General features: G+C 37.2%; 1 protein-coding gene across 3 annotated transcripts in view; it reads right to left on the bottom strand.

Moving 5' to 3' along the window:
* Positions 1-27,832, bottom strand: part of Elavl2 (ELAV like RNA binding protein 2) — a 127,972-nt gene that overhangs the window by 55,723 nt on the left and 44,417 nt on the right. For 2 of the 3 annotated variants that reach the window (XM_047524739.1, XM_047524740.1), the window contains exons 2-3: positions 14,342-14,432; positions 11,266-11,509 (exon numbers count right to left, since the gene is read on the bottom strand). In XM_047524739.1, coding sequence (XP_047380695.1) covers positions 11,266-11,509; positions 14,342-14,413 — 316 coding nt within the window. In that variant the 5' untranslated portion in view covers positions 14,414-14,432. The remainder of the gene's footprint in view (positions 1-11,265; positions 11,510-14,341; positions 14,433-27,832) is intronic. The other variant, XM_047524741.1, reaches the window with a different exon arrangement.

Below are 27,832 nucleotides of genomic sequence, written 5' to 3'. Positions count from 1 at the left end.
GCAGAAAAAGTGTAAAGAGGCTGCTGGGGAGCAAAACCACTTAGGTTCTTCTTTCTGAATTCCAATGTGCATGCCACTGACTCTTCCTCCAGGTGGCCTGCCACAGATGTTGAGTGACAGAGATTGAAGGCAAATTCCACATGATTACGACAAGTCTACACCCAACTGAAGACTGCAAAGGGGAAAGATGGAGTCCCTGCAAGTAGTCAGCAATCTGAAACACTGTACAAATTCAGAATTTTAATTGGGTGTTTCTTCTGTTGAAAAAGTGGCAAGATATAAGTTTGAAGACAAAGAAGCTATTTATTTCAGGGATGGGAGGTGGTTCCTTAAGCCAAATGGAGAGAAAGGGAAATAAAATACACTGAAGATCCTACAGCCCTAGGCAAAAAATTAACATCTCCTAAAACTATCACTATAATTTACCTTTAAATACTCTGGTATGACCAATAGTGTAAGAATTCACTTATCTGAAGTACCTAGAATAGGCAAATTTATAGAAATAGAAAGCAAAAAGGTTACTGGGGGAGGAAGTTGAGGAGGTGGGATGTTATTGTTTAGCAGGCACGGAGGTTTCTGTTTGGAATGATAAAAAGTTTCTGGGAACAGACAACGGTGATGGATGCATGACACTATAAATGCACTTTGTTCCACAGAATTATGTTTAAAATGCTTAAAATAACACATTTATGTAATGTCTTATTGCAATAAAAATTTTAAAATTTGTTATAGATCAGCGTGATGTTATGTGTGCACAAGTAGTGTTAGCCTTAATCCTAGGGGTATCCATCTAAAATTCTATTAATAACTCAGTCAAGGAGTAATTAACTATCATAAAACAAGTACTAAAATCCAAAAGTATAAACCTATCTACTATCCACATCTAAATCAACAACCAATCCTCTGCTAATTTGCAATATGATTGTCAAAATGAGTTTTGTTCTGTAATTCAGTTCTTTGTTGATTAGCCCAATTGGTATTAGAACTGAGGTCTTAAGGTGGCTTAATCCAAGATGGTCCCATCCTTATGGATTGAATCTCGAAGTATTAAATGGAACCAGGTTCCAGACTTTGTTAAAAGAGATATCTTTTTTGCACAATGTCAACAGAGAGTACAGAATTTCACCTTTGGGATACTGTCAATCTCAAGTGAAATTTTAAGGTTCTCATAAAAAAAAAAAAAAAAAAAAAAAGGAAGAGAGCCAACTGGGACTTTATCAAGCTCACAGCTGATGGATCACTTTGAGGCTGCCTTCATAATGTTGGTATGCATGAAGGAACTTGGCTTGAGACCTGCTTTCATCATAGCCTAAAGAACAGCTAAGCCAGCTCCTTTCTCTTTGTACACCTTGAGTTAACTTAGGTTCAATACATTATCTCAGACTTCAACAAGAGGGGAGAGACTAATGCTCTAGATTTGTGGATACCCTCCTCATACTGATGGCTGTGTACAAACATGCTATTTTCCATAAAACTCGGTGAACTAGAGTCTCAATTACAGAAAAGCTAAGCCCAGAAAAATTTCACATCTCATTTTAAAAAGTACAATAGGTTCAATTTAGAATGGTCTACAATGTGGAACTGGGGGTATAATACATTGAGCATTTTCATGTTTTGCCAAGGTGCCCGATTTTCAGCACTTAAAAATCTGTTGATATAAGATGTACTAATAAATCGATATTGCCAATTCTGTATTTTAATCTTATTGTAACATGAATGGACTTGCCCCTGAAATAAGGGCCTAGAAATAATAAGAAAATGAACACACCTAGTTTAGTGTCTTAAGATTTTAAGCTGTTAGATCCCAAATCATTTTGCTTGAGAAGATAATTGCTGGTTCCACCCTACATGGCAAAATCACTTGGCACTGTGTTTGAGGAGAGCTAACCTGATACTCAGGTTCACAGAAGAAGAGCCACAGAACTTCAGAGTAAGACTTGAGATATTATTTAGGAGAGTTACTTTATTTTACACACAAGAGAAGTCAACTGGCTTCACACATCATAATCAGTCTTTTAGTCTACATTTTAAAGTAGACTAAGAGCAAACTACAATTCATTTTGACAGTGTGAAAAAAGTTCTCACAGACTTATTCAAGGACCAGGAAGGAGTCAGAAGATATTACCATGAAAGCTACTGTCTTAATGAACAGTGACTCAAGACTACATGGAAAGTACCAAAATGTGAGGAAATACATCGGTTACTCATGTGACCTTCAAACAAATGCAACAATTGGAGCTTACCTATTCACATCCATCTGTTCCTTCCTTAAACTTTAAGGTGAATCTGACTTTCTCAAGATCAAGTCCAAGGTCAAACAGATTATGAAGGATTGAGGGCATCACCTCATCTCCTCTACAAGGTAATAAACAATCAAGGTAATAAACAATCAAGTCCATCATCCCACACCAAGAAATGCAAATTTCAGATGAGCTGGAGGAAGGGGGTAGATATAGGACTTGTAAGCCATATACACTTTTCCCTTTAAAATCAAAGCATTATGTAGAAAACAGTTCCAACAAAAAATACAATGATGAGAAAAGAACTCATTAAAGCTAAAAATAAACTCTAATTCACAATATGCATAAGAATTTAACAAAAAAAGGAAAACAAGATGTAAAATTGCATCTGCTAAGTTAACCATGCCCTCATGGAAATTGCCCCTCCACCCCACACAAGATGAAATCTGTAAAATCTGTGATGACTGAATGAAGCAATGCTTTAAATGTTTTCAATGAACAGTTCAATGGAAAAGAAAACAAAGAGAAAGCAATAGCAATTTTTTTTCCCAAAGTCCTCTGATCTGCTAACACAGCAGGAATACTGGGCTTCTGAACTGGATACCCAAGAAAACAGTCCTATTGGAACATCTTTTGATGATATAAGAATATTTACTAATAGCACTTGCAATTTATTTTGAAGGGATATTCATCTTAAGGAAGAAAATGTCAATAAAGATACAACTAAGCCACAGTTTGTTTTTGTCTAACAAATACTTTATGGCTAAATTTAACAAACTGCTCAACTTCCAGGTCAGTTACCAGTCCATTGGGGAAGCTTAGCTGAAAGTACCTTCATGTTTTAAGTCGAGCAAATTCATTCTGAGTAACATGCACATAATACCACACAGAACAGCAGCTCCACACTCCAGTGCTCTAGTTCTGAGAGGACAGTGGTGTATCATTAGTCATTTTTCTGGGCTCCCAAGTCTTGTCTTTTACTGCCTATTCCTGTTTTATCCCACCCTAGAAAACCAATTATACAGGCTAAGTCACCTAGACAGCCGAGGACAAAAAATAAGCTCTGCATTCTCCCCCATCATAAGAAACTACGAATGCTAGGATGATAGATCTAACTGAAGCTGTTTTTCCAAAAACTGATTTACCCAGAGAAAAGAAACATCTGGAACTGTCATGTGACTTTATAAAAATTAAATGGTAAGAACAGAACAGGACCAAGTATCCTGTGTGCTCCTTACTCTGTGGAAGAAACTAAAGCTTAAGAGTCCAACGGCTCACAAGCCCACAACACAACTAAGGGCCAGGCTGGATTTAAACACAAGCACAACAATGTTCTTTTCAGGCTAAAGTCTCTAAAATTAGTGCTCCTGAGACCAGCTCTCCAGCAGTAGAGGAGGCAATGAACATTCCTTTTCAATGTTAACCCCAAACTTAACAGCAACCCTAGCACACACAGGGTTCAGGTAAACCTTATTACCAACTGCATCACGCCCATCTCACATGAAAGTAAGGAACTCAAATATGCTTAAATAAAATACCACCATCTTGCATTTTTCTTTCACTGAAGGAGGCATAGAGTATGAAGTAGGAACATTTATTCTAATTTAGAACAATGGAAAATGATCACCCTTCAATTAGCTAAAGATGAAGATGATGTATGACCTAAGAGATTACTCAGGAGTTAAGATTCCAAAAAGGTAGTTTTAACTAAAGAACTGTTTCTTTACAATACTTGGAAGAGTTAACAATGCTAGTTTGCTGCTTACAGTCTTGCAAAAATATTTGATTACAGAGGCTGTCTCCAATAAAAGGGGCCTCCAATGGTGCCAAAAAGAAGGGGGGGGGGTGATCAGGAGTAAAACATGCTAATTAAGCCACTGTATAGACCTGAAAAATCAAATGACACAAGTAAAATGTCAGAAAATATTTGTTAAAATTGACCTTTTTAGTTGGAAAGGTATGCTGAAGATTTCCACAGCTCTCAAAATTCAGTAGCAGCAGTGTACTCAGCTGAAAGTCAATTAACCTAAAACAAGCTCCGAAGAAGTTGGCAAATTCTGAAGCACAGCTTTAGCTTCAATGATCAACTATTCTGTTCAGGAATATTCAAAGGAAATTTTCCAATATGTACTAAATACAAATGTTCCACTCTGTTCAGGATTTAGAAAGTTTAAAAGAACAAAGGCTAGTGCTAAGTTAAATGGAAGACAGGATAGTATAAAAGTAACTAAAACCATCGAAAGAAAAATGCAATTGATTTTGTACTACATTATAAAAACAGGAGTGGGGGGAGTGGAGGGCAACTTCATACTGAGGGAAAAAATTTAGCATTCTCTAGATTACAAAGAATTCAGATGTGCTGTATCAGAATTTGTTTTTTTATCTTCTCTCATTTCTGTTCATTTCTTTCTCTTCCACATTTACAACCATTATTATTACAGGTACTTCATAAATCAAGAATGCTTTCTGTTCTGCACCAATCTTCTAATATAGAAGTTAAACAACACTACCCAAAAAACAAAGATCTGGAATAAGCAAACATGCGCACTCACACCGTGCTAAATTACAAGAGTGCAAATTCTTGCACAAGAACTGTATTTTCATTTTATATAAATTGGAATACATTAACAAAATTTGTGTTTTATAACAAACTTCCAAAGGAATAAAGTGAAACTAAAATAAAAAGATTATGTGCCTAAACTCCCAATAAGACAAAGATAGTCTTTCTATAAGTCCCAGCGATAAGTATCAAGAACGCACAAAATCACAAATTCTAAACTTCATTTACCTCATAGGTTCAACCTCATATTCCCAGTAAATACTCTTTAAAGGCAATTGGAAAACTGCATAGCTGGTTCCTGACAGTTGTAAATACTAAAATGTTACATTTTCTTTCATAGGAAATTAACTATACAAACACAAAGATGAACACAAAACTTCAGATGATTTGCTCATTAATGAGAATAATACTATTTTAAATTTTTCTGTATCGCCACAATAAACATTTTCTCCTCCCAGAAACTAGTCATTAAAAGTTTCACCACCATTGGATACCCAAGGAAGTAACTTTTCTGTTTAAGTCTGCTACCTGGGAGTTAACTTATTTCATGGTGAAATTCAGAATATGTCATCTTTAAGATATTCCACTTTGGCTTAAATATTATTTTAAGCTGAAGGCAAATGAGAATCAACAGATGCAAGTAGAATTCTCTGCCCTTCCGCTTTCTGCCCTAAAGTACAAATACTCACGTGAAGGTGTCCCCCCCACCATTCAGACCAGTAAGAGGGGAAATGACATCATTAAGATGGAGTGAACCTAGATAAGCCTGCATAAACAATCCTTGACAAAGTAACTCTTCCTTTGGTAGTTGTCCCCACATATTTTCTAGTCACTCACCCACAATTTATTATCCTTTAAAATCCAAACCTTTCCTTTGTTAAAAAGCTATAGAAGCCCCCAAGTCTCACTATTTTACATTTCACTTCTTTCTGTGAACTCTGGAGCCTGTGAAATATTAATGAAGATCACATGTCTTTTCTCTAATTAATCCGTCTTTTGCTAGGTTTAGTATCTGAGGACAGGCAAATTAATCCAACAGAAGAGGAAGTTTTTCCCATGATACTGGTAAAGAACTGTATTTGATTTCTTAAATTTTATAAATTCTAGTTTCACTATCCTATATCAAAATAATCAATAATAACATTGAATATTGTTCCATAAAAATACCAAGTACAACTGAAAAACAGCCTCAAAGAATAAATTCAGAAGTCTTTTTCCAAAACTTCATTAACAACTCCTATACTGGTATCACTGAATTTTTAAATGACTGTCCATGACCTTTGGAAAAGAAAAAGGTACAACGGGAGAATAATTAAACCTAAAGATATATTGATAAAGTCTTTCTAGTACCTTTTATCTGCTAGAGATGTTTCAAACTTCCATCATGGGTTCCACGAACTCAATACAAATTTCATTTTATATTAATTTAGCCAATGAAATCTAAAAATAAATTCAAATGGACTGTATTCCAGTAAACACACCAGGAACCTCCAAAACATTTACCCCTGGCCAGCCAAGTTATCTGTTTCCTACAAATCCAAGAACACACAAGTCTTTTTCTGCCATCTTTCTGATTAAATAGCACACACTGCAGAGTGAGGTGTTTATTAAGTTACCGCCCACCCACTCACCTAACCAACCTGTTTTCAACAACTTGTCTGTGAGACTCAGAAATCTTGATCTCTTCTTACTCTGAACCCCACCAGATTCACTTAAGAATGTAACTGACACACAGACAATATATTCAAATTAATGATCATTCAAACAGCCTGTATGTTCACTATGACTGACTCATCACAGCAAATTAATGCTATTAAATTTGAAGATATCTATTAGGCAAATAAAAATACCATTTATCTATTTAAATCCTGAGGCATTAAGACTATTTAAAATAAGAGGGGAGAATCCTATGCCATTAAAATATTTCAAAATCAGTATTCCATAGAGTAAACAAGGATCAAAACTAGTTTTAAAGTTCTCAGGAAACTAATAACCCTTAAAGATATCACTACACCAACAATAACGGTAGAAAGAGAGGCCCTGGTTAACATACAAGGCACCACCTGCTCAGAGGTGGTTGGCATCTGCAGTCTCCTTAGGTCCCTATTGTTTACATTTGTTTGTCTGCTTTGGATTTTGTTTTCCTTCTCTGAGAAAGCTTCTGGGTGGAAGCTAATGGGGTTAGCACACCTCAAACAATTCATGTCGTATGAGTGAAGCATCAAACCAGGATAAAATAAGCAACGCTCATTATCTAAAGCCTCTCTAATTGTCTAGGTCTTCTTTCAGAAGAAAGGAAAAGTAACCATTATAGAATAATCTATCCTGGAGTACCGAAATACTAACTACACAGATATACACGCTCAGGGACAGGCGGGTGGTCAGTAAGGACACAGCCTCGGGAATTCTAAACTCAATATCTCTAGTCCTGGACCCCAGGAATGAGTACCAAAGCTGAGGAGGGAACGGCAGCACTCGAAAGCTTGCCACAGAATCAGGCCTGGCAGCAACCGAACCTTTCCTGCTTGCCCCAAGGTCAGAAGAGGTAAACCCGGAAATCCCTGGTTCTGTGTCCCTGTAAAATGTTTGAGAAAAGACATTACCTGGAACATTCTGAGACTCAAAGACTCATTCAGTAGGTCTGGAAAGGACCCAGAACCTGCATTTCTGGAGATCGTCACTAGTGATTCCAATACAGGTACCCTCTTGACCACACTTCCAGAGACACCTCTGATTCCCAAAATGGCAGGACTTCAAATCACCTGGGTACTCTCTGACATCGAAGTCCAAAGGCATCCTGAATCTGTATTTTTCTTTCTTTAACTCCCTTAGGTAAGGATGTGCTGATGGATCTGGGAACCAGTAGGCTAAAACATCTAAGTTCACAACCACAGGTAAGGTTTTTAGAGAAGCAGGATTGTTCTTGCTCACTCTGGATATCCTTTAGTCCTTGTTCTCACAAAGTTTCCATCCTCCTTTCAAAAAAGAACCAAAAAACAAACAAAACCCTTCACCTTGTTAGCCCTATAAAAAAAAGTTCTATGTGTCACTAAAAATTCATGGTTTTGTCCCATGCTTAACTTTAAAATGAGTTCTTGCCTCCAACAATAGAAGGAAGAGAGGATAGAGTCATAATACAGAATTCTGAACACCACGCTATGCTATGTAATAGCTGTGTAGCCTTGGACCAGTCATTTCACGAACCTGGATCTCTCATCAGTTGTTTGCTAGAAGGAGGGGAAGGCGTTGGCTAAGGTTACCTACAGGGCTTTTTGGCTCTACCCTCTACTACTCATTCCTTGCAACAGAAAGTTCATTTTGCTCCCCTAAAATACAGCACCAGCAGGTGTCAACGACTTCAAAGTGACTTAAAACTCAAAAGGATGAACCAACATCAGCTAAGTTGTGCAAGAAACAGTGGCTTCTCATGATGAATGCCTATAGACAGGAAACAGGCTGAGGCATAAAGCTGGGCACCAGCCCAAAAAGAGGGCCAGACAAACAGTACAATAAACAGAATATAGGCTAAAGAGAAAAATTTTTTTTTTTGTTTCTGAAGACATTTCTTAATGTATCACCCCAATCCTCATTCTATCAAAATAGTGACATTAATTTGCTAACACGGACACTGTCTAAAAATTGCTCTCTGATTAAATTTAGGAAGAGGCACACACATTCCTAACAAGATATTTTTGTACCTGGCATATAGTTTTCTAAATCATTATTAAATAAGGTTTAAGAAAAGTGAAAGGAGGGATTTCAAATCTTCTTCCTAAAGAGTGATTCAAGTTTTCATATAACCCAGGTAATTACTGCTCAAGTTACTACAAAAATCAGAATACAAAAGTCTGATCCAACTGCTCCCTAGGAGTTGAATTATTAGAGAGGGACCCAAGAATTCTGACCTGTGTACTGAGAAACTATACAATATGGCCAATGCTAAACTCAACAGGGGAGGGTCCACATTCCCACAAATTTCCTTCAAAATCTTGTTAAGTTTGTTAATAGTACTTCTTAGAAATATGCCAAACTTCCCAACATACAACCATTCAGAATTCAGTTTTTGATATCTACCATCTAACAGACTATTTTGTTCAATACAAACATTTATTTAAAAGCTCAGAATTTAAAAAAAAAAAAAAAAAAAAAAAAAAAAAAAACAATTCTAAGGCAATTTTTGCTTGAAGCTAAATGAGTCAGACCTTTCTGAAAGTCATTTCACCTATACTACAAAAAAAGACATCAGGGAGCTAAATCAAACCAGGGTTAAAGTAGAGGTGTACAGTACTCAGATTTAGCCTCTCAGTTTTCAAACTTACACTTCATTATCATTTCATTCATTTTATGAATATGCTAGTATTTTATTGATGTGACCAGCTTAGGGAAAAATTTCAGATTAAACTGATAACAACTTAAACAGCTTCAAAGCCTTTATAGCAACATGTTCAGTGGAAATCTAGTATCAAGAGGATATCCCCCCCCAAATAAATTCTGTGATAAAATAAAGCTGGGCAACTAAACTGAATGGATTTTCTTTACTGCACTTTATAGTGTCTTTATAGTTCTTAATATGCCAATTATCTGCAGCATGAATAGAGAACTACCCAATTTCTCAGATTTGTCTGTCAATGGGATACTTAGTTTGAGGAATAATTATGATTATCTCATGAAGCTTAAAAAACATCCTGCAACTATGATACTCGCTGTGGAATTTCTTGGATACTCTACTTGCTTATCAGATGTGGTGGGGAACAGTGGAAATCTCCAATGCCTTCATGTCTCACTGAAAAGACAATGAGGATAAGGGATACAGCAAATGGACAACAAATATTAATAAGGGTCCTTCAACATCTGTGATCTCAGATGACTTTTTTTTGGGGGGGGGTGGTGGTACTTGGTATTGAACCAAGGAGTACTTAATGTGAGCGACATCTCTGGCCCTTTTATTTATTTTTTTTTTTAATTTTTTTTTTGTTGAGACAGTTTTGCCAAGTTGCTGAGGTTAGACTTGAACTTGAGATTCTCCTGTCTCAGCCTCCCAAGTCACTGGGATGACAGGAGAACACCACCAGAGATGGCCTTCATGTATTTCTATTAACACTGTTCACAATGGTAATCTTGCCCAAAGAGGCAAGGGTGTGAACATGCAGAAGTAAAAATTATTTATTATGTCACATAACAGCACTAGTAAAATGTTTATGGAAGAATAATTCAAGTCTGATCAGAGATAAGATTTGAAAATCTGTGAGATGTTTCCCATAGAAATTGCTTAATATAAAAGACGTAAGACAGTATTTTCATTTACCATTCCCAGTCTCATAACAAAGAAATGTGATTTTATGCATTATTTAAGCACTTTTTTTAAATGGTAGAAATGGTTATTAAACAATCAAACCATAAACCACATCGTCTTTATACCATTTAACACATTTTGTCATTTATGTCCAAGTTAGCAAATATACATGAAAATAATTGTTTTACTAAAAAAAATTAAAATTAAAAGGAAAATCCAGTATTGGAATAGAGACATATAAAGAACAGCCTTTCGTTCTCCACCTTTTCAAAACCTGTATCTTTATAAATTTCACATATGCTGCTCAGTCTCATTTTGAAAGAGAAATTGAAAAATCTCATTCATCTGATTATCAGTAGTCAACAACCTAAGAACCTTCCTGATAATATCAAAGTGAACACTAAAGCAATATTATTAGTTAAAATATAATTATTTGTTATGGAAATGATAGCAATTAGTTGTTTTTGTTTTGTTTTGTTTTTTTACTTCAATGAATAAATTCCCTCTGTGAACTTTAATCATTGGCTCAAGGACACAGGAGAGTGAGGCCAACAATGTCCTGGGGCTGACTCTAGAAACTCAACATGAAGAGAATGAGCTCTGAGGCCTTGATGACAGAACAGTGAAAGTATCTCAGGAGAAGTCCAAACTGAATTGAGAAATGACCTAGTAGGATCCCTCTTCTGCCTTCTACCTCACTTTACCAAGGGAACTGTGAGGCTAAGAGTCAACTTGTCTAAGGTCCCAGGACTAGTTCAAACTTCAAACTCCTGGTCCCATTCTTAACACTACACTTAGTATCCTTCACTCATTTTTCAAATATTTATTCTGATATTTTTGGCTTATAAGGTATGCAAAGCAATTGGATATACATTAGAAATCAAATTTAACAACTAACATGAACTATCCAGGAGGTCTGGGTATGCTTCATAGTTTCCTATTGGAAAGCACCTAGAAGTATCTATGTGTGTGTACACTGCCCTCCAAATTTCATGCTTTGAAAGGAAATTTAAAACTCTTAAGTTTCACTGTGTTGCTGATACAATCAGTAACAGACAGTCCAGATGTGTAAAACAGCAGTGCTGAATGATTTACAAGCAGCACACTTGTTATGTTCTCATATCTTGAAACACAACCCTTTCAATGTGAATTGTCTATATAAAACTGCATACCTGTTATTTTGTCTCTTACAAGCTTACAGGACTCTATTTCACCAATGCTCCCAAAAAGACTCTTTAGCTCCTCCTGTGTCATGTTCTGAGGAAGGTAGTTGACTATTAGGTTGGTCTTGCTGTCCTCTGTGTTCCCAGAGTCAACTGGTGATGAGCAGTTGTTGTTTATGGTAGTTGGACCATTGGCTGTGTTATTGCAAGTTGGCCCATTAGACAGTTGTGTTTCCATGGCAGCAATTACCTGCTAAAAACAGAGAAAACAAGAAATGTCAGAATTCATATTTCACAACCTATCAGATTCCATCCAAGAGTTTAAACACTTGTCACTAAACACAAGTCATTCAGCTGAAATTACAACAAAGCTTCAACAAAAAGTGCAATACCTATGCTAATTTTTACTTTGTATTAAGTTATTCAATTTAATATTGCAATTAGATTTTCACATACATATTCCATACATGCACATAAGCACAATTTAAGTCTTGTTGAATTTTCTAGAATCACATCCTGGCTTACTCACATACCCTCACTCACCTGCAAGTGTCCAGAGGAGAAAATTAAGTACCAAAGGGCATAGAATTGAGCCCTGGCTTAAAAAAAAAAAAAAAAAAAATACTAGAAAATAAAAGTGCTTAACATGCTACCAAAACAAACCAAAAACTGACCCCCTAACTCTGAAGAGGATTTTCAGTTAGTCTAAGAGGTTCAATATTCTAAAACTGACAGACATCCATTAACTTAAAATCAAGAAGCAAGAGTACTGTAAAAAATATAAATTTGTCAACATGTACTGTTTTGGTTACATATTGAAAATGTTTTTCATATTTGATTGACAATATCTTATACCTCACCATTGGTAGGAAATAAGAAAAATGTTATATGTTAGGGAGTGAAAAGGATTTATAGGGTAACTGGAAAGTGAAGCTGTATTTTGTCTACTTTGTAGAATGTAATAGGCCATTCTTGTCAATCTTGGCAGTTAAAGATCACCAACAAGGGAACTGAACTATAGCATCAAAATAAAAATCCCCAAACAATTCAGTATGATATTTTACCTTGACTGATTCTGAGGGGAAAAAAAAACCAAAACAATCATATCCAGTCCACCAAAACAACACTGTAAATAAATCAACTTCTGCAAACAGACCAGCCCAAGGAATTTTCATTTGAGCACATAAGCCTGTTGAAAATGCAAGCAATAAGGTATCTATAAACTCCAAATATCAGGTAAGTAGCAGAATTGGGGAAAATGGCCTCAAACTGTTAAAGCTACTCTATAAAGATTACTTGTTAAGCAGTTGTAGATTTAGTTCCCTAAAAACCAATCCTATTATTCTTTGAACAAGTATCACAAACCATAGCCCCAAGTTTTCCAAAAGCATTTTCCAACAGTTATCTAACTTTGGACAGCCAAGACTGGAGGGGAGGGGGACCCAAAAATCAAAGCATCACTGAAAGGATTATACTTCACATTTCATTCAATGCACCGTTCAGTTCCACAAAGAACTACTGCTCAACCTGACAACTCTAAACTGCTGGGATGCTAGTTGAAGGGAAGTTTTAATATAGAAAAGGCAAAGAATCTAAGGTAAAGAAAAAAAAAAAAAAAAGCAAAGGAGAGGGAAAGAGGGCTACATTATGAACAAAGAAAAAACTGTCTTTTAAAAAGTAAATTGACTAAGAAAAATAAAAGGGCATATTTTAATGCAGCTAAGAAATCTCTACTGTCAAGAGGTGCTTATAAAAGAAGGCAGCAAGGACAGATCAAGACTGGTCAACTGACCAGATTGAGACTGGTCAGAATGGACAAGAATCAGTGCTGTCAGGTTTAAAAAAAAAAAAAAAAAAAAAAGAAAGAAAGAAAGAAAAAAAAAAAAAAAAAAAAGAACAAATCCAAAATGGCTAGGCAATATCAGACAACTTGTAACCTTTCCATGATTTAATTTCCTTTTCAAAGAAATGGGTATTTGTTCTCCAAGTTGTAAACTACCTAAGGTGAATATTCTCAGAGAATAACTTAAGGAGGTCAAGGAAAATAGAGAAACCTTTGGAAATCCATAAGAAAAAAAATCAAATAATTCAAGATTTGGGTTTTATTGTAATTAACAAGTCTATCTGAAAGTGAGCAGGAAGGTTTCAGACTTCCTAACAAAGTATAACTGAGTTTGTTGAATGTTAGGTGTGGACTGCTCTTTACATAGCAAAATTCTTGACAGGGTTACCTGTGCTGAGCAGTTATGATAATAATGAGCTCCAAGATGAAAGTGGCCATGGCCAATTAAAACAAACCACTATTCAAAAGTTCCAAATGTGAGATTCGGACTCATTGGGATGGCATTTGAAATAAAGTGTTCACTGACTGAAATTAGCAGGATTTAGCAAGGACAACAAACACTCCTCACTTAATTGCACATTTATTTCCATGTTCAGGTGGCAAGAATGAGCTCCTAAGCCAACATTCAAGTGAACAGCTGCAGTAGGCTGTGTGCACTGAAAATTACAGCATCTCTCAGCTATAGGACCATCTGCTCAGAATAAAATGATACTAATGTGCTATATTTTACAAATAATGCATATTCCATTGATAGGCTCAACACAACTGTTCATAGAATGCAAAGTCTTTCAACAGTTACTGGGCAAATAATTTCCAGCCAGATTTACAATTTCAATTTTTTTTTTTTTTTGGGAGCATCAGGAATTTTAAGTAACTTAGAAATGTAGTAACCAAAAAAATACATAGTAAACAGAATGTAAAGAATTACGGTAACTTAGTATTCAGACCATACCAAAACTTTTTTTTGTTGTTGTTTTTTTAAACGTGTTGTCACTCTTTTGAGTCTGTGCTAAATCCTAATTTAGATTATAAAAAGTTAAGTACAAGAGTATGGTTCTGATCTACATATACCACTAGTTAAAAATGCAATGTGCTTTAAGTCCTAATGATGGCCATACCACATAGGTTAAATATAACAATTAGTATGCCAAATGAAAGGTTCAAGTGTTTGGTATGGCCTCAGCACTCCTGCAACATGCTAAAAAAAAGTAGCCTACAGAATTTAAGAAAAATCCCACAGACCCCAGTCCAAGGCTCTGCTGCCCACGAACCACTTCTAAGCAGAGAAGCCACATCACACAGTCTGACTGCCATGTTAGTTTGGAGTTGCCGTCTGCAATATGGACACAAAAAGTACCGTATGTTAGATGAGCAAGATAATGCAACAAATCAGTTCGTACAAAATTTACAGTGATTGTATTGATATTCCCAGCACGTCCATGCAGTGTGGTTTAATTGAATTTGAGGCAATTCCAATCTAATCTTTCTAAATACATTCTAACATGTAGTTTTCTTGCACAAATGTAAGCATTTTAAATTAAAAGTCTGATTTTAAAACAATATTAACTAGTTATCTTGGCATCTATCCTAAGAACTCTTAAACCGTCCCTCAAAAACTAAAAAAATAAAGCAAAAAACTGCATGCTGTTCTTTCTCTTAAGGATGTGGGAGAAGGGAGGAAATGTGAATGAAATTTTATAGTGAGAAAAAGTGATCATGCAATTCATAAGTGATTGCTTTACATGAAAGTATGCTTTCCCCAAAATATCAAAAGGGCATTAAGAGAAGCTATATTTGCCCACACTGTTACATTATACTACAAATGATCCTTAATCCTGGGACTTAAAATTAAAAGTGAATGGAAACCCTGTGAGATTATTCTGCCATTATAGTCAAACTACTCTCTAACAGTTTCACTGAGAGTTGTTCACATATACTAAGAGGCAGTAAACCAGCATCATTCAATTGAAATAATTGGACCAATAAATAGGATTGTTTGGAATAATGTTTGTATAGGATGTCAGCGCTGTCCCTGAACAAAATCAAATGAACATTTTTTAATATGTAAATTGTAAACCCAGCACGATTTGAAATTAGTGCTGCTATGAGGCCTCCCATATAGTTAATGGGCCATTTACCACTTATTACAACTTGCCCAAATACTAAACAGAGCCATGATATTGGCACAAAAACCAAAGTTTACTTTTTAGCCATACACGCAAATGCTTTAGATGGTCAACATAATCAAAAAATTTAAGTCTTTGAAAATAGACAACGAACAAAGGAGGACCAAAAATGTACCTTATGTTTTTATAGCTTAAAATTTTCATTAGAATCAAAGATGGCTGTTAAATGATTGATTCATGATGCTAGGGAAGACCGTAATAACAGGCAACAATGAATTCCATTTTCTGGCATCTACCAAAAGTGTTTAACATACTTTTTATAGGATGCCATGAAAATGTTTTACTCTTCTTCCCTTCTCCCACTGCTGCCAGAAAATTCAGCCTGACTCTGTGTTCTTTATTTTTCACAAAAACTAATTATAGTCAAACTGAACCTGTAAAAAATAAAGTGCTTTATATCCATGAAATACTCCTACAAGAACCCAAGTGTGGTTAGACCACAGGAGGAGGACAGAAGAACCACACCCAACAGGTTAAACCAAGTCTAAATTTATGTCTAGAATACCCTTGGGAATAAATATCTAAACATCCTTCACTACATAAAACCAGATTCAAATTTAATGGCCTCAGTCCCTTCTGTTCCATAGGAGGTGGACGATAATGAGCTCATCTATTGACACCCCTCTTTCTGAAAGCCCCAGGGATGTGAACAATCGCTTTACTGAACCAACTAGCTAGGAAAGCTGTGTATGGAAAATGATTCTACTGCACTTTTACATTTCAAACACCCCAGACAGTCTCTCCGCTTGAGGCAGACACATACCTTTATGGGAAGTTATAAATAAGTTGCTCACATGGCCCTTACCTTTATGCTGGCCAACAATTCAGTTACTAAAAATGTAAAGCTACTTCCCCTTCACTTAAGGACAGGCGATTCTGCTCTACTCAATCTACCACAGACAACTGGGCTGTGCACTATTTATAGATTCCATTGGCTCTTAAACTCTTTGGAAGGAAAAAAGGCCATATTCCAGTGAAACAGAGCCATTAGTTTTAAGGCTTAAAAAATAATGTTTCAATATATATTTGCCTCTTAATTTAGACATCATTTGTGCCAATTCAGACTGGTTTCTCTCCTGTCATTCTCCATATAGTAATTTATGAAAAGGTACTTTAGCACAGATCAATCTAGAATATTTTATTCCTTCAATGGGCTCCAAGAGATAATGATGAAATATTAGTTTGGTGGGAGAGTGAATTTTAACTTGCAGGGAAGAGAGAAGGGCAGTTTCTATTTCTTCACAGTCACAAAGTTTACTTCCAAAAGACCATAAGGGCTTTTTAGATTGATTTCTTTTTCTTTCTTTCTTTCTTTCTTTTTTTTTTTTTTTTTATTTAAATGACCCACTATGTACTTCAGTATCTAGTTTCTGTAGTGGAATTGTGGGACTAATGCTATTACTTTAGTTCTCATATCTGGCAATTTGAGAAGTTAAAGTGGTCAAAGAGTTCCTGATCACATAAAAGATGTTCTTGAGAATTCTCTATTTTCCAATCATTACTAGTTTAAAAAAAAAAAATCTGAAAACTAAGACAACCAGCTTCTTCACTATTTTCAAACCTTCTGCAGACAACCACCAAGTAGGACAGACTGCTACCCAAAAACATCTTAAATATAGTCTCAGAATTCTCATTAACTTCACTTGGTATAGTGTCTGAGAAAGAACAAGTTTCAACAACACCTCATATGATAACCAGAGCTCTGTGATTAAAGCCTCATCAGGGTTGCAGAGATGGCCACTACACAGCACCTGCTAAAGCTACCCAGTTGGTCCCCACTCCATTGCTATGGTTACCTTCCTGATGGAGTTCTCACCCTTCTCTAGACCACCAAATTACAGCCTCCAGAAAGGTCCCTCCTCATCCCAATGCAAACTCACCCTATTCATAAAAGGATTTCCCTGAACTATCAACGGTTCCCTACTGCCTATCAGTTACCTGTAATCTACTCATTTGAAGTGGTATAAACACTGGCAAGCCTCTTCAACTAATTTACCAGCCTGCTTATTCAGACACCTAAAAATCATGAGCTCTTCCTTGTCCCTCCAATAGTCCAGTGCTTCACTCTCTGCTTTGCTCATGCTGTTCCGCTTGCCTGCAAGATCCACATCCAAATCCACCCCATCTCCATGTCAGGGGTTTGAGCAAGCTAAGGATAAGAACAGTTTCTTCAAAAAAACTTAAGAACAAAAGGAGAAACCCTATCTTAAATTCATGCAAATCTGGTAGCTTGGTTTTCTAACCTACTTCAAGTATTTCATACCAGGGGTAATAATAAAAGCATACTTTCAATTTTTGGCACATCTCACTAGCCACCCTTAGTCATTAAAATCCAAATTTCTATTACACGGTACAACAAAGGAAACCATTGATCTTTCAAGTAATCAGTTGTATGGTTTTATTTCAAGAACCTATTACACCAACTTGCCAACTCAAAAACATGGAAGCCAGGACAAATCCAAAAACATGACATAAAAATGTTCCAAGCCTCTGCCTGGCAAGGTAGACATGTGTCATATGAGATTTGGACATGATTTTAGGAAAATGACAAAAGAAAAGGTAAATTCAGAAGGGAGAAAAAAAAAAAAGGGGTTGACACAGGCATTTAGAAACCCAATATGTTAAAGTCATAATTCTCACATAGTTTTAATCTTATGTTGACAAGAAAAGTTTAGGTAAACATAAATGAAAAGAAAACAATCTCTGAAAAGAATCATGGCTAGAGGCAAGAACAAGCATCTCCCAGAGTAGAAAAGATACTGTGTGGCTAGTGATCTTGGTCTCCACACTTATTTGTAGCCAGAAGGTTCTCCATACCTCAGGTATCACAGCACCAGGTAGGGCAGTCCAGTGCCTTCCCTCTGATCACATCAAGTCTCTCTCTAAAGGCCAAGTTACAAGGTGAACTGAAGACATTTGTCTCTCAAATTTAAGAACTAAGGGCATAGTGTTAGGAATGATAGTAGAATGAATTGAACATTATTACCCTACATGCACATGATTACACAACCAGTGTGATTCTACATCTTGTACAACCAAAGAAATGAGAAGTTATACTCCATTTGTGTACTATGTGTCAAAATACATTCTACTGTCACGTATAACTAATGAGAAGAGAAGAGAAAAGAGAAGAGAAGAGAAGAGAACTAAGGCTAGCAAAAAGTCAAAGCAAGAAAACCCAAAGCCTTGGCTAAGAAGCATCTTTCTTGAGGGAACATGAGGCAGAAAAGTAATGCACACGAAATAACCAGAGAAATCATGACAGAAGCTCAAAGGTGAGCCCAGGGGTTGGATAAACAGCCCCTGGGGTCCTCAGTCTAGGGGACACCATTCTTAACACTATATTTCCCATACAAGTCACTAAAACAGCATGTTTAAGATACATTGCTGGCTTTACCGAATTAAGAAATAGAACAGTTAGCCAAGCACTGAAATCACAGGGTTAATATGTTAGTTACAAGACATAGTCATTAGTTTGTTTTCTTTAAACCTTTTCACTTTATGGTTCCTAAAATAATTTGTGACTTTAAGCTTCAAGGCATTTCCTCAATCCTAGAATCCTAGTTAACTCTCTACCCCATCCACACCTTTTTTTTTTTTTTTTTTTTAAAGTACCAACGATTGAATCCAGGAGCACTTAACCAATAAGCCATGGTTACATCCACAGCCCTTTTTATTTTTTATTTTTTTATTTTGAGAGAAGGTCTCACTAAGTTACTTAGGGTCTCGCTAAGTAGGCTGACTCTGAACTTGTGATCCTTCTGCCTCAGCCTGGCGAGTCTCTGAGATTACAGGTGTGTGCCACCGCATCTGCTCCACTCACACCATTTTAACTATCTCACCAGCTCCATGGATTCCACAACCTCAAACTCAGATTTTTGGCCCTAAGACTAACATGGCTTCAAGAGCTACCAGAAACAGCATAAGCAACAGCTGCAAGAGTCACAAGGAGAGCGTTCTTTGGCAGCCAACACTAACTCTTGGCCCTTTATTGTTCCCATAAACAAAGTAGAGTCTCTCCAACACCAGTCTTTCTAAAGCTTGAGCTTAGGGTCCCAAGTACTTCCCTACACTCAAGATCTGCTAACAGGCACCCATGTTGGTCAATGGGAAGTAAAGATCAGCTTAAGCTTCACACCCTGCTTATCCATTTGACAAATACACACATGCAACTCCCATGGGCTAAGTTCAGTGTGAGGTGCTTAACTTATAGCAATGAAGAAGCACCCTGGTGTGTATATCTGCTATGAAAATACAGAGTAAGGGGGCCTGAGAATGTGTAGACAGGGCATTGGTAGTTTCAGGTTCTAAACAGTAGGTCTCTTTGAGAAGAAAAGGTTGAAGCCAAGGTTTGAAAGAAATGTGAGTTGGTTGCTGTGGTAGGCAGAATACTGTCCCCCTTCCTGCCTCCCATGTCCACATCCTATTCCCCAAAATCTGTGAATATGCTATGATACATGGCAGGGGGAATTAAGGTTGCAGATGGAATTAGGCTGCTAAATCAGCTGATCTTGAAAAGGGAGATTATCCTGGATTATTCAGGCAGGTCTGATGTGACTGCAAGGGTCCTTGTAAGTGAAAGGAGAAGGCAGGAAAGTCTCATCAGGGTGATGCAATATGGGAAGAATTGAACAGGTCTTCCTTGGTTGTGAAAGGGGCCACCAGTCAAGGAAAATGGGCAACCTCTACCAGCTGGAAAAGGCAAGAAAGCACTGTCCTCCAAACCTCAAGAAAAACTCAGCCCTGCCAGCACATTCATCTTAGCCCACAAAGACCCACTTTGGATGGATTTATGCCTTTCAGGATTAAAAAATAAAAAATCTGTGTACTGGTAAGTTTATAGTACTTTGTTATAGGTATAATAGGAAACAAAAACAGTTCCCATGGGACTATCAGAAGAGGATCATTCTAGGTAGACACCAGCAATGGCAAAGCTGTCCTGTGTAGAAGAATAGCAAGGGAAAGTAGGGGGAGATGAACCAAAGAGGTAATGAGGCCAGACCACATAGGGTCTGGAAGGCCACCATAAGAAAGGAAACCATAGGAAGGTTTTGAGCAAAAGAGTAGCATGTGGCTTCTGTGAAAATAAACTGTGTGTGGGTGTGCAGGGAGCACTCAGCAAGTTTGGAAGCAGACTAGCTGAGGACCAACTGAAGTAATCCAGGGGTAGGAAGAGAGATTCTGGCCAGGGTGATGTCGGAAGAGAAGTTGTCAGATTCTGGATATGCTTATATCAGTAAACTCTTTAAATCCATTATCAAGAAAGTAGTTTAGGCTCCAGCTACTCATACATTCATACAAACCACCATACGTTTTATTGTGGGTTAGGGACGAAGAACACAAGAATAAGCAAAGAACTTCTATAGAGACCTGTGTCTAAAAAGGCAGGGGACAGCAATCTTTAAGAAACGCAACATACAAAAATCTGAGTTTATAAATACTGAGTTATTCACTGTATGTATAATTATTCACAAGAATTCAGCAATTCATTTACTACCAAATATAAAATCAAAAATCAGTAAACAATGTGACCACTAAACAACTGTCCGATATTCAAGAGACCCCCTTTAAGCATTCAGAATTAAAAATCCCTCCCCCCCTACTAAAGTTTAAAAACAAAGTATACAAAAGGTAATAAATTACAATTTTTGAAATGGAAGTAAACTTTTAAATCTGTATTTTTCAGTCAGGTCATTTATAATGGTTAAGTCATGGGTAAACTCAATCTTGGTTATAGGCTGGAACATGCTAAACGGTTACCTTCTGGTGAAGAATCAATCCAACCTCATTCTTTCATTCCAACCTCAGTGGGCCTAATTAATTTCCATGCCATTATTTGGCTATAGAACCTAAAAAGGATATGAGTACAATAAGAATAAAATCAACTACTCACACAGCTTTTGTAGCAGAGTTTTTGTTTAGAACAGGCAGATAGATTTGAACTGCTAAGTTAAGACAGTTAACATAGTAATCAACATAGAAATTGGATTAACTTCACATTCTTCTACGAAAGTCACAGCTATGGGGAACAGCCTCAGGGTAGTACCAGTTGTGAAAGGCTGATTGGAAATCCTCAAATTAATCCCAGTAGTTGAGAATTTTCATTAGGGAGATTAAAACACAGCTCTTCTGTATGATAGAGATACTAAAATACTGTCATATTTAAGCTCCAGCAAAGGAAGAATGCCTACTCTTAAAGAAAATATGAAAGACAAGGAAGGCTATGGACACAACATTTTTTAACTCACGGAGGTTATAAAGGGCCACAATCCTCCATCTGGCCACTGACGCTAACATTTTACTCTTTGCTGTCATTTAGCAAGACTTACAAAGGAAACCAAATGCTGCAGTTAAAGTGTTCAACTCCAAGAAACTTATACCAAAATAAAGGCATCTCAAATATCAACAAAACAAGGTACACATATTTCCTTAGTAATGCTGAAAGGCTACAAATTATTTCTGTAGGACTTTGGGGAAACTGAAAATTAAGATATGCTATCCCAGGGCATATAAGACCTTCTAATCATTAAGGCACTGTAGAAAGCAGAGAAATGTACTCTTCCCCCTGTCCATTAGAATTCTTGATCAGTACTCACCACCAGCTTTCTCCCTCTCTGAAATGTGAATCACCTTGCTTATTGGTATTTGCCTAAAAAACACATTCCTCTTTTCAGCTGATGTATTAGTCATGAGATTCCCAGATATGTACACTTTTGATTTAGACATGACTATGAATTACTTGGTAAGGAAATTTGGGGCATCTTAAAACACAAGATTCTTACCAAGAATGTTACTTTATTTCCTTTGGTCCAACTCTTCTTCAAAAGGCAACTTTCCTTAAAACCTAGGAACCAGCTAGGAAAAAATTTCTAGGTACATCCTGACTTTTTATGGTAATTGAGCTCCTGGTTATTTACTACATTTCAAGAAAAAAAGAGGCAAGAATTGCATTCAACTACAGTGTCATTTTTAATCCTAGTGATTCCAAAAAGGTGGCTGACAGTATCACAAGGAAATTTCTAGTTAATCTGTTGCCTAAGAATGAACATAAGATTTAACGCTTTAAAAAAAAAAAAAAGCTAATGCTATACACTACAGAAAAGGTAAGTCCCTTCTTAGCCTCAGGTGCTATCCATACACACTGACCCTGCCAATCCTAGTTTGATACCTAATAGGGAACAAGATGAGATACTGGGGCTCCAGATGGCCCCTGACCATTGCACTGAGAAAAGTGCCTCCAACTCCTACTTTCATCAGACTTTCAACTTCACATGTCATCTTAGTATTATTAAAGTAAAGCACATCTAAAACTAATGTTTAAGGATCTCTCCAAGTTTGTAGGACCAAGTTTCCCAATGCTGGTGATGAATAACAAGGCAAGTCTTTGAGTATATATGTGTAACATATCCTTCATGAGTGTGTGTACATACATAATTCCAAGAGTTGTTGAGAAGTGGTACCTATTTCCCACAGGCTGAAGGGGAAAGATACAGATGAAATCACAGGCCACATTTTAACAGAGGAAAAAGTAAGACACAAACTACAAAGGCACTTAGCCTTTGAATTATCCCCACTCTGCGAAGAGGGATGCAGGTAAAAGGGTGTGTTCTCTTTAAAAGCTTTTATTATAGACACATATTTAAACAGATGTGATGTCAAAGCACTTTACAAACTCTGAAGAGCTAAGTAAATATTAGGGGCTATTATCATTATGGATGGATCAAGGAAGATGCCACTTTCAAACGCTACCACAGAAAATTTCCTCATCTGTCTTTCAAGTTAAGGCTTGGTCTCCCAAAATGGGTAACCAGGCTGCAGAGTTCTGCTGGGAGAGTCTCAACATGAAAAGGGAACACCGTGGACAGAAGTACAGCATACAGGCTTTCTGTATTGTGACTGTCATATCCTGTCCTGGGCCTCTGAAGCAGATGCTATGTTAAACTACATTTAGCACACAGTCACAAATGGTGACTAAGAAAGAGAGGAATTTTTACTTAAATTGCTGCAATTTTTAATCCCAAACCTCCAAAGACCATATTTAAATGTATCAGGTGCCAATAGTCTAAGTGTTTCACATTTGAATTATAGCCTTGTCTATTTTAGTTTACCTTACTTTCACCTTGAGTTTTTATTTATTTTTTTTATTTATTCATGTATTTATTTATTTATTTACTTATTTGGTACCAGAGATTGAGCCCAGGGGTGCTTAACCATTGAGTCACATCTTTAAAAGTACATGTCCCTTGCCAAAAAAAGTGCACACACCTTCCATTCCCCACAATTTCTCATGCTCAACCTCTTGGAATTTTAATATTTAAAAATACAAATCACTGTCCTCCCTGCTCTTTTGCCAGTAAGACTCCAAGTATGATCCAATCATCTCTGACTTATATTGAGTTATTTACAATGCAAAGAAAAAGGCACTATAGAAGTCTCATCCATGACTGTACTGCAGACTCTAGACTGATAATGTGCACATTACAAGATCTATCACATGGTACCAAAGTGTATACAATTCACAACTCAGGGAAATGATTCAAATATAAGACCATACAGTCCCCTGCCATCTTTCTCCTATAATGATTATTTAAGCAACCTGAATTTCAACATTACTTGTTTATGTTTGCTCTGTGGTTTAAAGATGTTTAATTTAAAAAGAAAAGAAAAATAAGACATACATACTCCTGAACTGTCCACGGGACTTGGGTATCTTTTGCTAGAGAAAAGAGGTCAGGTGATGTGACTGCCTTTTATAACAGAATTCAATGAATCCTACAACTGAAAGAGAACAGGAAAAAGTGGAGAAGGAAAAGAAACTAACATTTATTGATTCCTTGTTCTGTGCCAGGCCTCAAGCTAGATATTTTACAAATAAAATCTCATTTAATACTCTTGTACACTATGAGCTATACACTATCTTCAATTTACAAATGAGGATTTCAATACACAGGTATTAAGCAAAGAAACAGATTTGAAACCAGGGCTGACACTATCAAAAGCCTACTAACTGCCCTCCCTCCCCTGGTTACAGGCTTGCCCCATCCCCAATCTATCTTTCATTCCATGGTACCTACCCAAAAAATGGTCAGCGTTCCACAACCATCTCTCATTGTAAGGCTGGCTCTAAAAGCAACATCTCAGCTCCCTAGTGAGACATCCAACTTGACCTGGTTCCCACCAACCTCTCCATCCACATGCCCACTGCTCCTGGGCACACAATAAGATGGAACAGACTCCCAGTAGTTCCTCCCATCCTCAGGCTGCTTCCCACTGTTGCTTAACCTCCTTCCTCCATCTACAATAGCCTCAACACCTTTCTTCTCCCGACTAACAGAAACAACTTCAGCATAGGAAGAGGGAACACAGTGCCTGCTGTGAACTGCTGAGCTGGACCAGATGATTCCTCTATGCTCCTGAGCCCTTATCTACCACATGTCAGCCTACAACCTCTGTCTCAATAAATGCAAAGAGCAAGTTATAAAGAGAAAGAGGATGAATGGCTGTGAAGTCTAACTCAAGGTGGCAAGTAAAAAACTTCACACTTATTCATCCATGAGGTTTTTGCATTCCTTGCCAAGTGGAGACACTTTCCACTGCAGTCTTATGAACCTGAGGAATCAAAATCATCTCAGGTTATTTGTAAGGCAGAAGGCTAGTTTAAAGCAGGCTGTCATGCTCCACTACTAACACACACATACCCATTTCCAAATATAGTAATAAAGTTTATAGTGTAAGCTCAAGCTTTAAGTTGAATCAGCATCAACAACATCCTAGCAGCAAGCCTTTGTTACAACAATGCAAGTCTTAGAAACAAGGGAGAAAGAGAAGACAGGTGTGTTCCACTGTCACCACAACACAGTTTAAAATAAGCAAATCTCATTAAGGATATATGAAACCAAGATCACATCTGAAGTTAACCCTTCTCTCTGGCCCAGTCAAGGTCTGGTGTGTAAAATTTATCATCAGGAAGAGGAGTACAGAAGAAGGCACCAAGACCAGAAAGTAACCTTCCTGAATTAAAGTGCCAGGCACTATTCTACACACTGACCGGAAAAAAAAAAAAAATGAACACACACTCCACCCTTAACAGGGCTTCTCCTGAACAGACCCAAACCCCAAGAAGTCAGAGATATACAAGGAAGCCTTTCAGAACTCACAGCCAGGAATAATAATCTCTCTGACTGACCTATGCTAAATATTTCACTATCTAAGAAAAAGATAAAAAGGCCAAAGTCACTGCTGCTATGGAAACTACCACCTCTAATTTAAGCATCTGAATTTGGACATGTATGTGAGCAAAACGAAATGAAACATTTTGCTTCCCAATGTTCAAAATGCCAGGGGAAAAAAATAAAATGAGAGAGAATAACAAGAGATTGTGCATAGCATTCACAATGTATTTCACATCGACCTAGACTTCAGCTTCACTATGAAAGTTTGAAATTACAAAGATGCACTGGCTCAAGTTTTTCTGGTTTAGAGTTTCTGAGTAATCATTTCCTGCTACAATTTTATCCTATATAAAGAGCAAGTTTCTGTAAAAGGATTCTCAGTACAGGAGATTTCACATGTAAACTGCTTGGCAGCAAATCCTTCATCATTGGCAAGACTTTAGGAAAGTACCTACTACACACCAGGCAGTCTGCTGGTCTAGAGCAATTATACTGCAGTCGCTTTCAGAGCAGCTTAAAAAGAAAAAAATTTCACTATCCTCACTACTTTAATCTCATAAGATTTGGACAAAAGGGTTATTTTTAAAAAAAATTTTTTTTAAAAACTTTTCTGGAGGGACCTATGACCCTCAACCCAAAATTTTCCCTCTTTTTTCTGTAAAGGGAGTGGAGATCTGCTCAAGTACATTCTGTCTTAGATATATTTTAAAGAGGTCCTTGACGATTCAAGTATAGTGGTACATCACATGCCTGTAATCCCAACATCTTGGGAGACTAAGACAAAAAGGATCACAAGTTTGAGACTAGCCTCAACCACTTAGCAAGATCCTGTCTCAACATAAAAAGGAAAAAGTGTTGGGAAAGTAGCTTAGTGGTAGTAAGCCCCTGGATACCAAAAAAAAAAAAATTGACTTGATTTTGATTGCCAAGCTCGGGCTGAGCATCACTATAAGGGAAGGAGAATGGCTTAGAAATGTCATTTTAATATACCCTCTGCCCCACCCACACATGCTTTTTTAAAGCCATCTTTTGTCAAGCTCACACCCAAGATTCACACCAAAGATGTGGGGACTGCAGGCCTTGGAACTTGACTGAGGAATGAGGACACAATTTCTCATTCTCCATTTTGAGAAAAGTTAAAGATAGGAGGGAGAAAACTGGTGAAGTATAAGCAAGAGTAGTAAACTATGAGAGGAGAGAACTTCCACTGTACTGAACACTCAGAATGTAACTTCCACTAGATCGAGAAAGAGCAATCACTGTGCACTGCTGGCCAGATGTAGCAGCATTTCTCCAAAGTAACTTCTTGCTCTAACTGGAAACGGTCCAAATCTTGACTTGTTAAGACTAAAAATAGTTGGCCTCCTACATTAAAAACTGACCAAAATACAAACACATGCATCCGCCCATCAAGGCTGGCTGCACGTAAAATAAATTGCCATAAACATCGCCAACAACAGCCAGGTGGCCACTTTGGGCATTCTTCATGGTATAAAGTGCATCATGTAATAAATGGCATGATGAACAAAAACCAACAGTGACCCTGACCAGCAGGAAGAAGAGTCTGGGGCTGGGGGGAAGAGTTGAAAGTCTAAATTAATATATTATGCATTCAAATCAATGGCAGAGCTGAGGGCTAGTCAGTAATGCCAAAAATGAATAAAAGACAATAGAATCTGCTTAAATGATTCATGCACAAGTGGAAAAGAGGTTACAGAAACTTATTTGAATGGAGGAAAAAAAAAAAAAAAAAAAAGGAAAGGTACCCCCAAAATAGTCATCAGTAACCACCTACCATCTTGAACACGCATCCTGGGAAGAATCCAATGGAGAGATGGAAGCGGTTAAAACAAGCAGTCTGCAATGCTCCTCAAGACCTGAAGGCCAGAGTTAGGACAAGAACCTGGAGGGTGGATGTCGTCTACCCACATGCTATTTGGTCTATCCACTGTCTTTGTTTTAATTAGTCATGTTCAACATTTAAAATTTACCAATTTCACATAATCAAAAAACTCTGGCTTGATTAAAAATAATGAGAAAGAGCTTGTGGAAAGGGTGAGGGGATGAAGTGCAAGAATTGGCAAGAGTCTACATTCCCACAAAGCTACTGTCCATCCAGTTACCCATTGTAAATGGGGCATATTTTCCCCAGTTTTCCCAAAATGCCTGGACATTCCTGGTCCCCTCTAGGTCTGGGGTTGGGTCCCAAGTAAAAAGAGTATCATAGCCTAGTGTCCAGTCATTCTGAAGAGTGGTGGCAGAGAGGTGCAGAGGTAAGAGAATTGGAGGTGGCAGGAGCAACCCTGGTATAAAAAGGTTGGAAACTTCACTGAAGGCAATGCACAGAGATGCAACTGATAATAGGCAGGGACAGG

This window comes from Sciurus carolinensis, chromosome 14, assembly GCF_902686445.1.
Source record: "Sciurus carolinensis chromosome 14, mSciCar1.2, whole genome shotgun sequence".
Lineage (NCBI taxonomy): Eukaryota > Metazoa > Chordata > Mammalia > Rodentia > Sciuridae > Sciurus > Sciurus carolinensis.
Note: the sequence above shows the minus strand (reverse complement) of the source record. Positions and strands in the feature narration are given on the sequence as shown.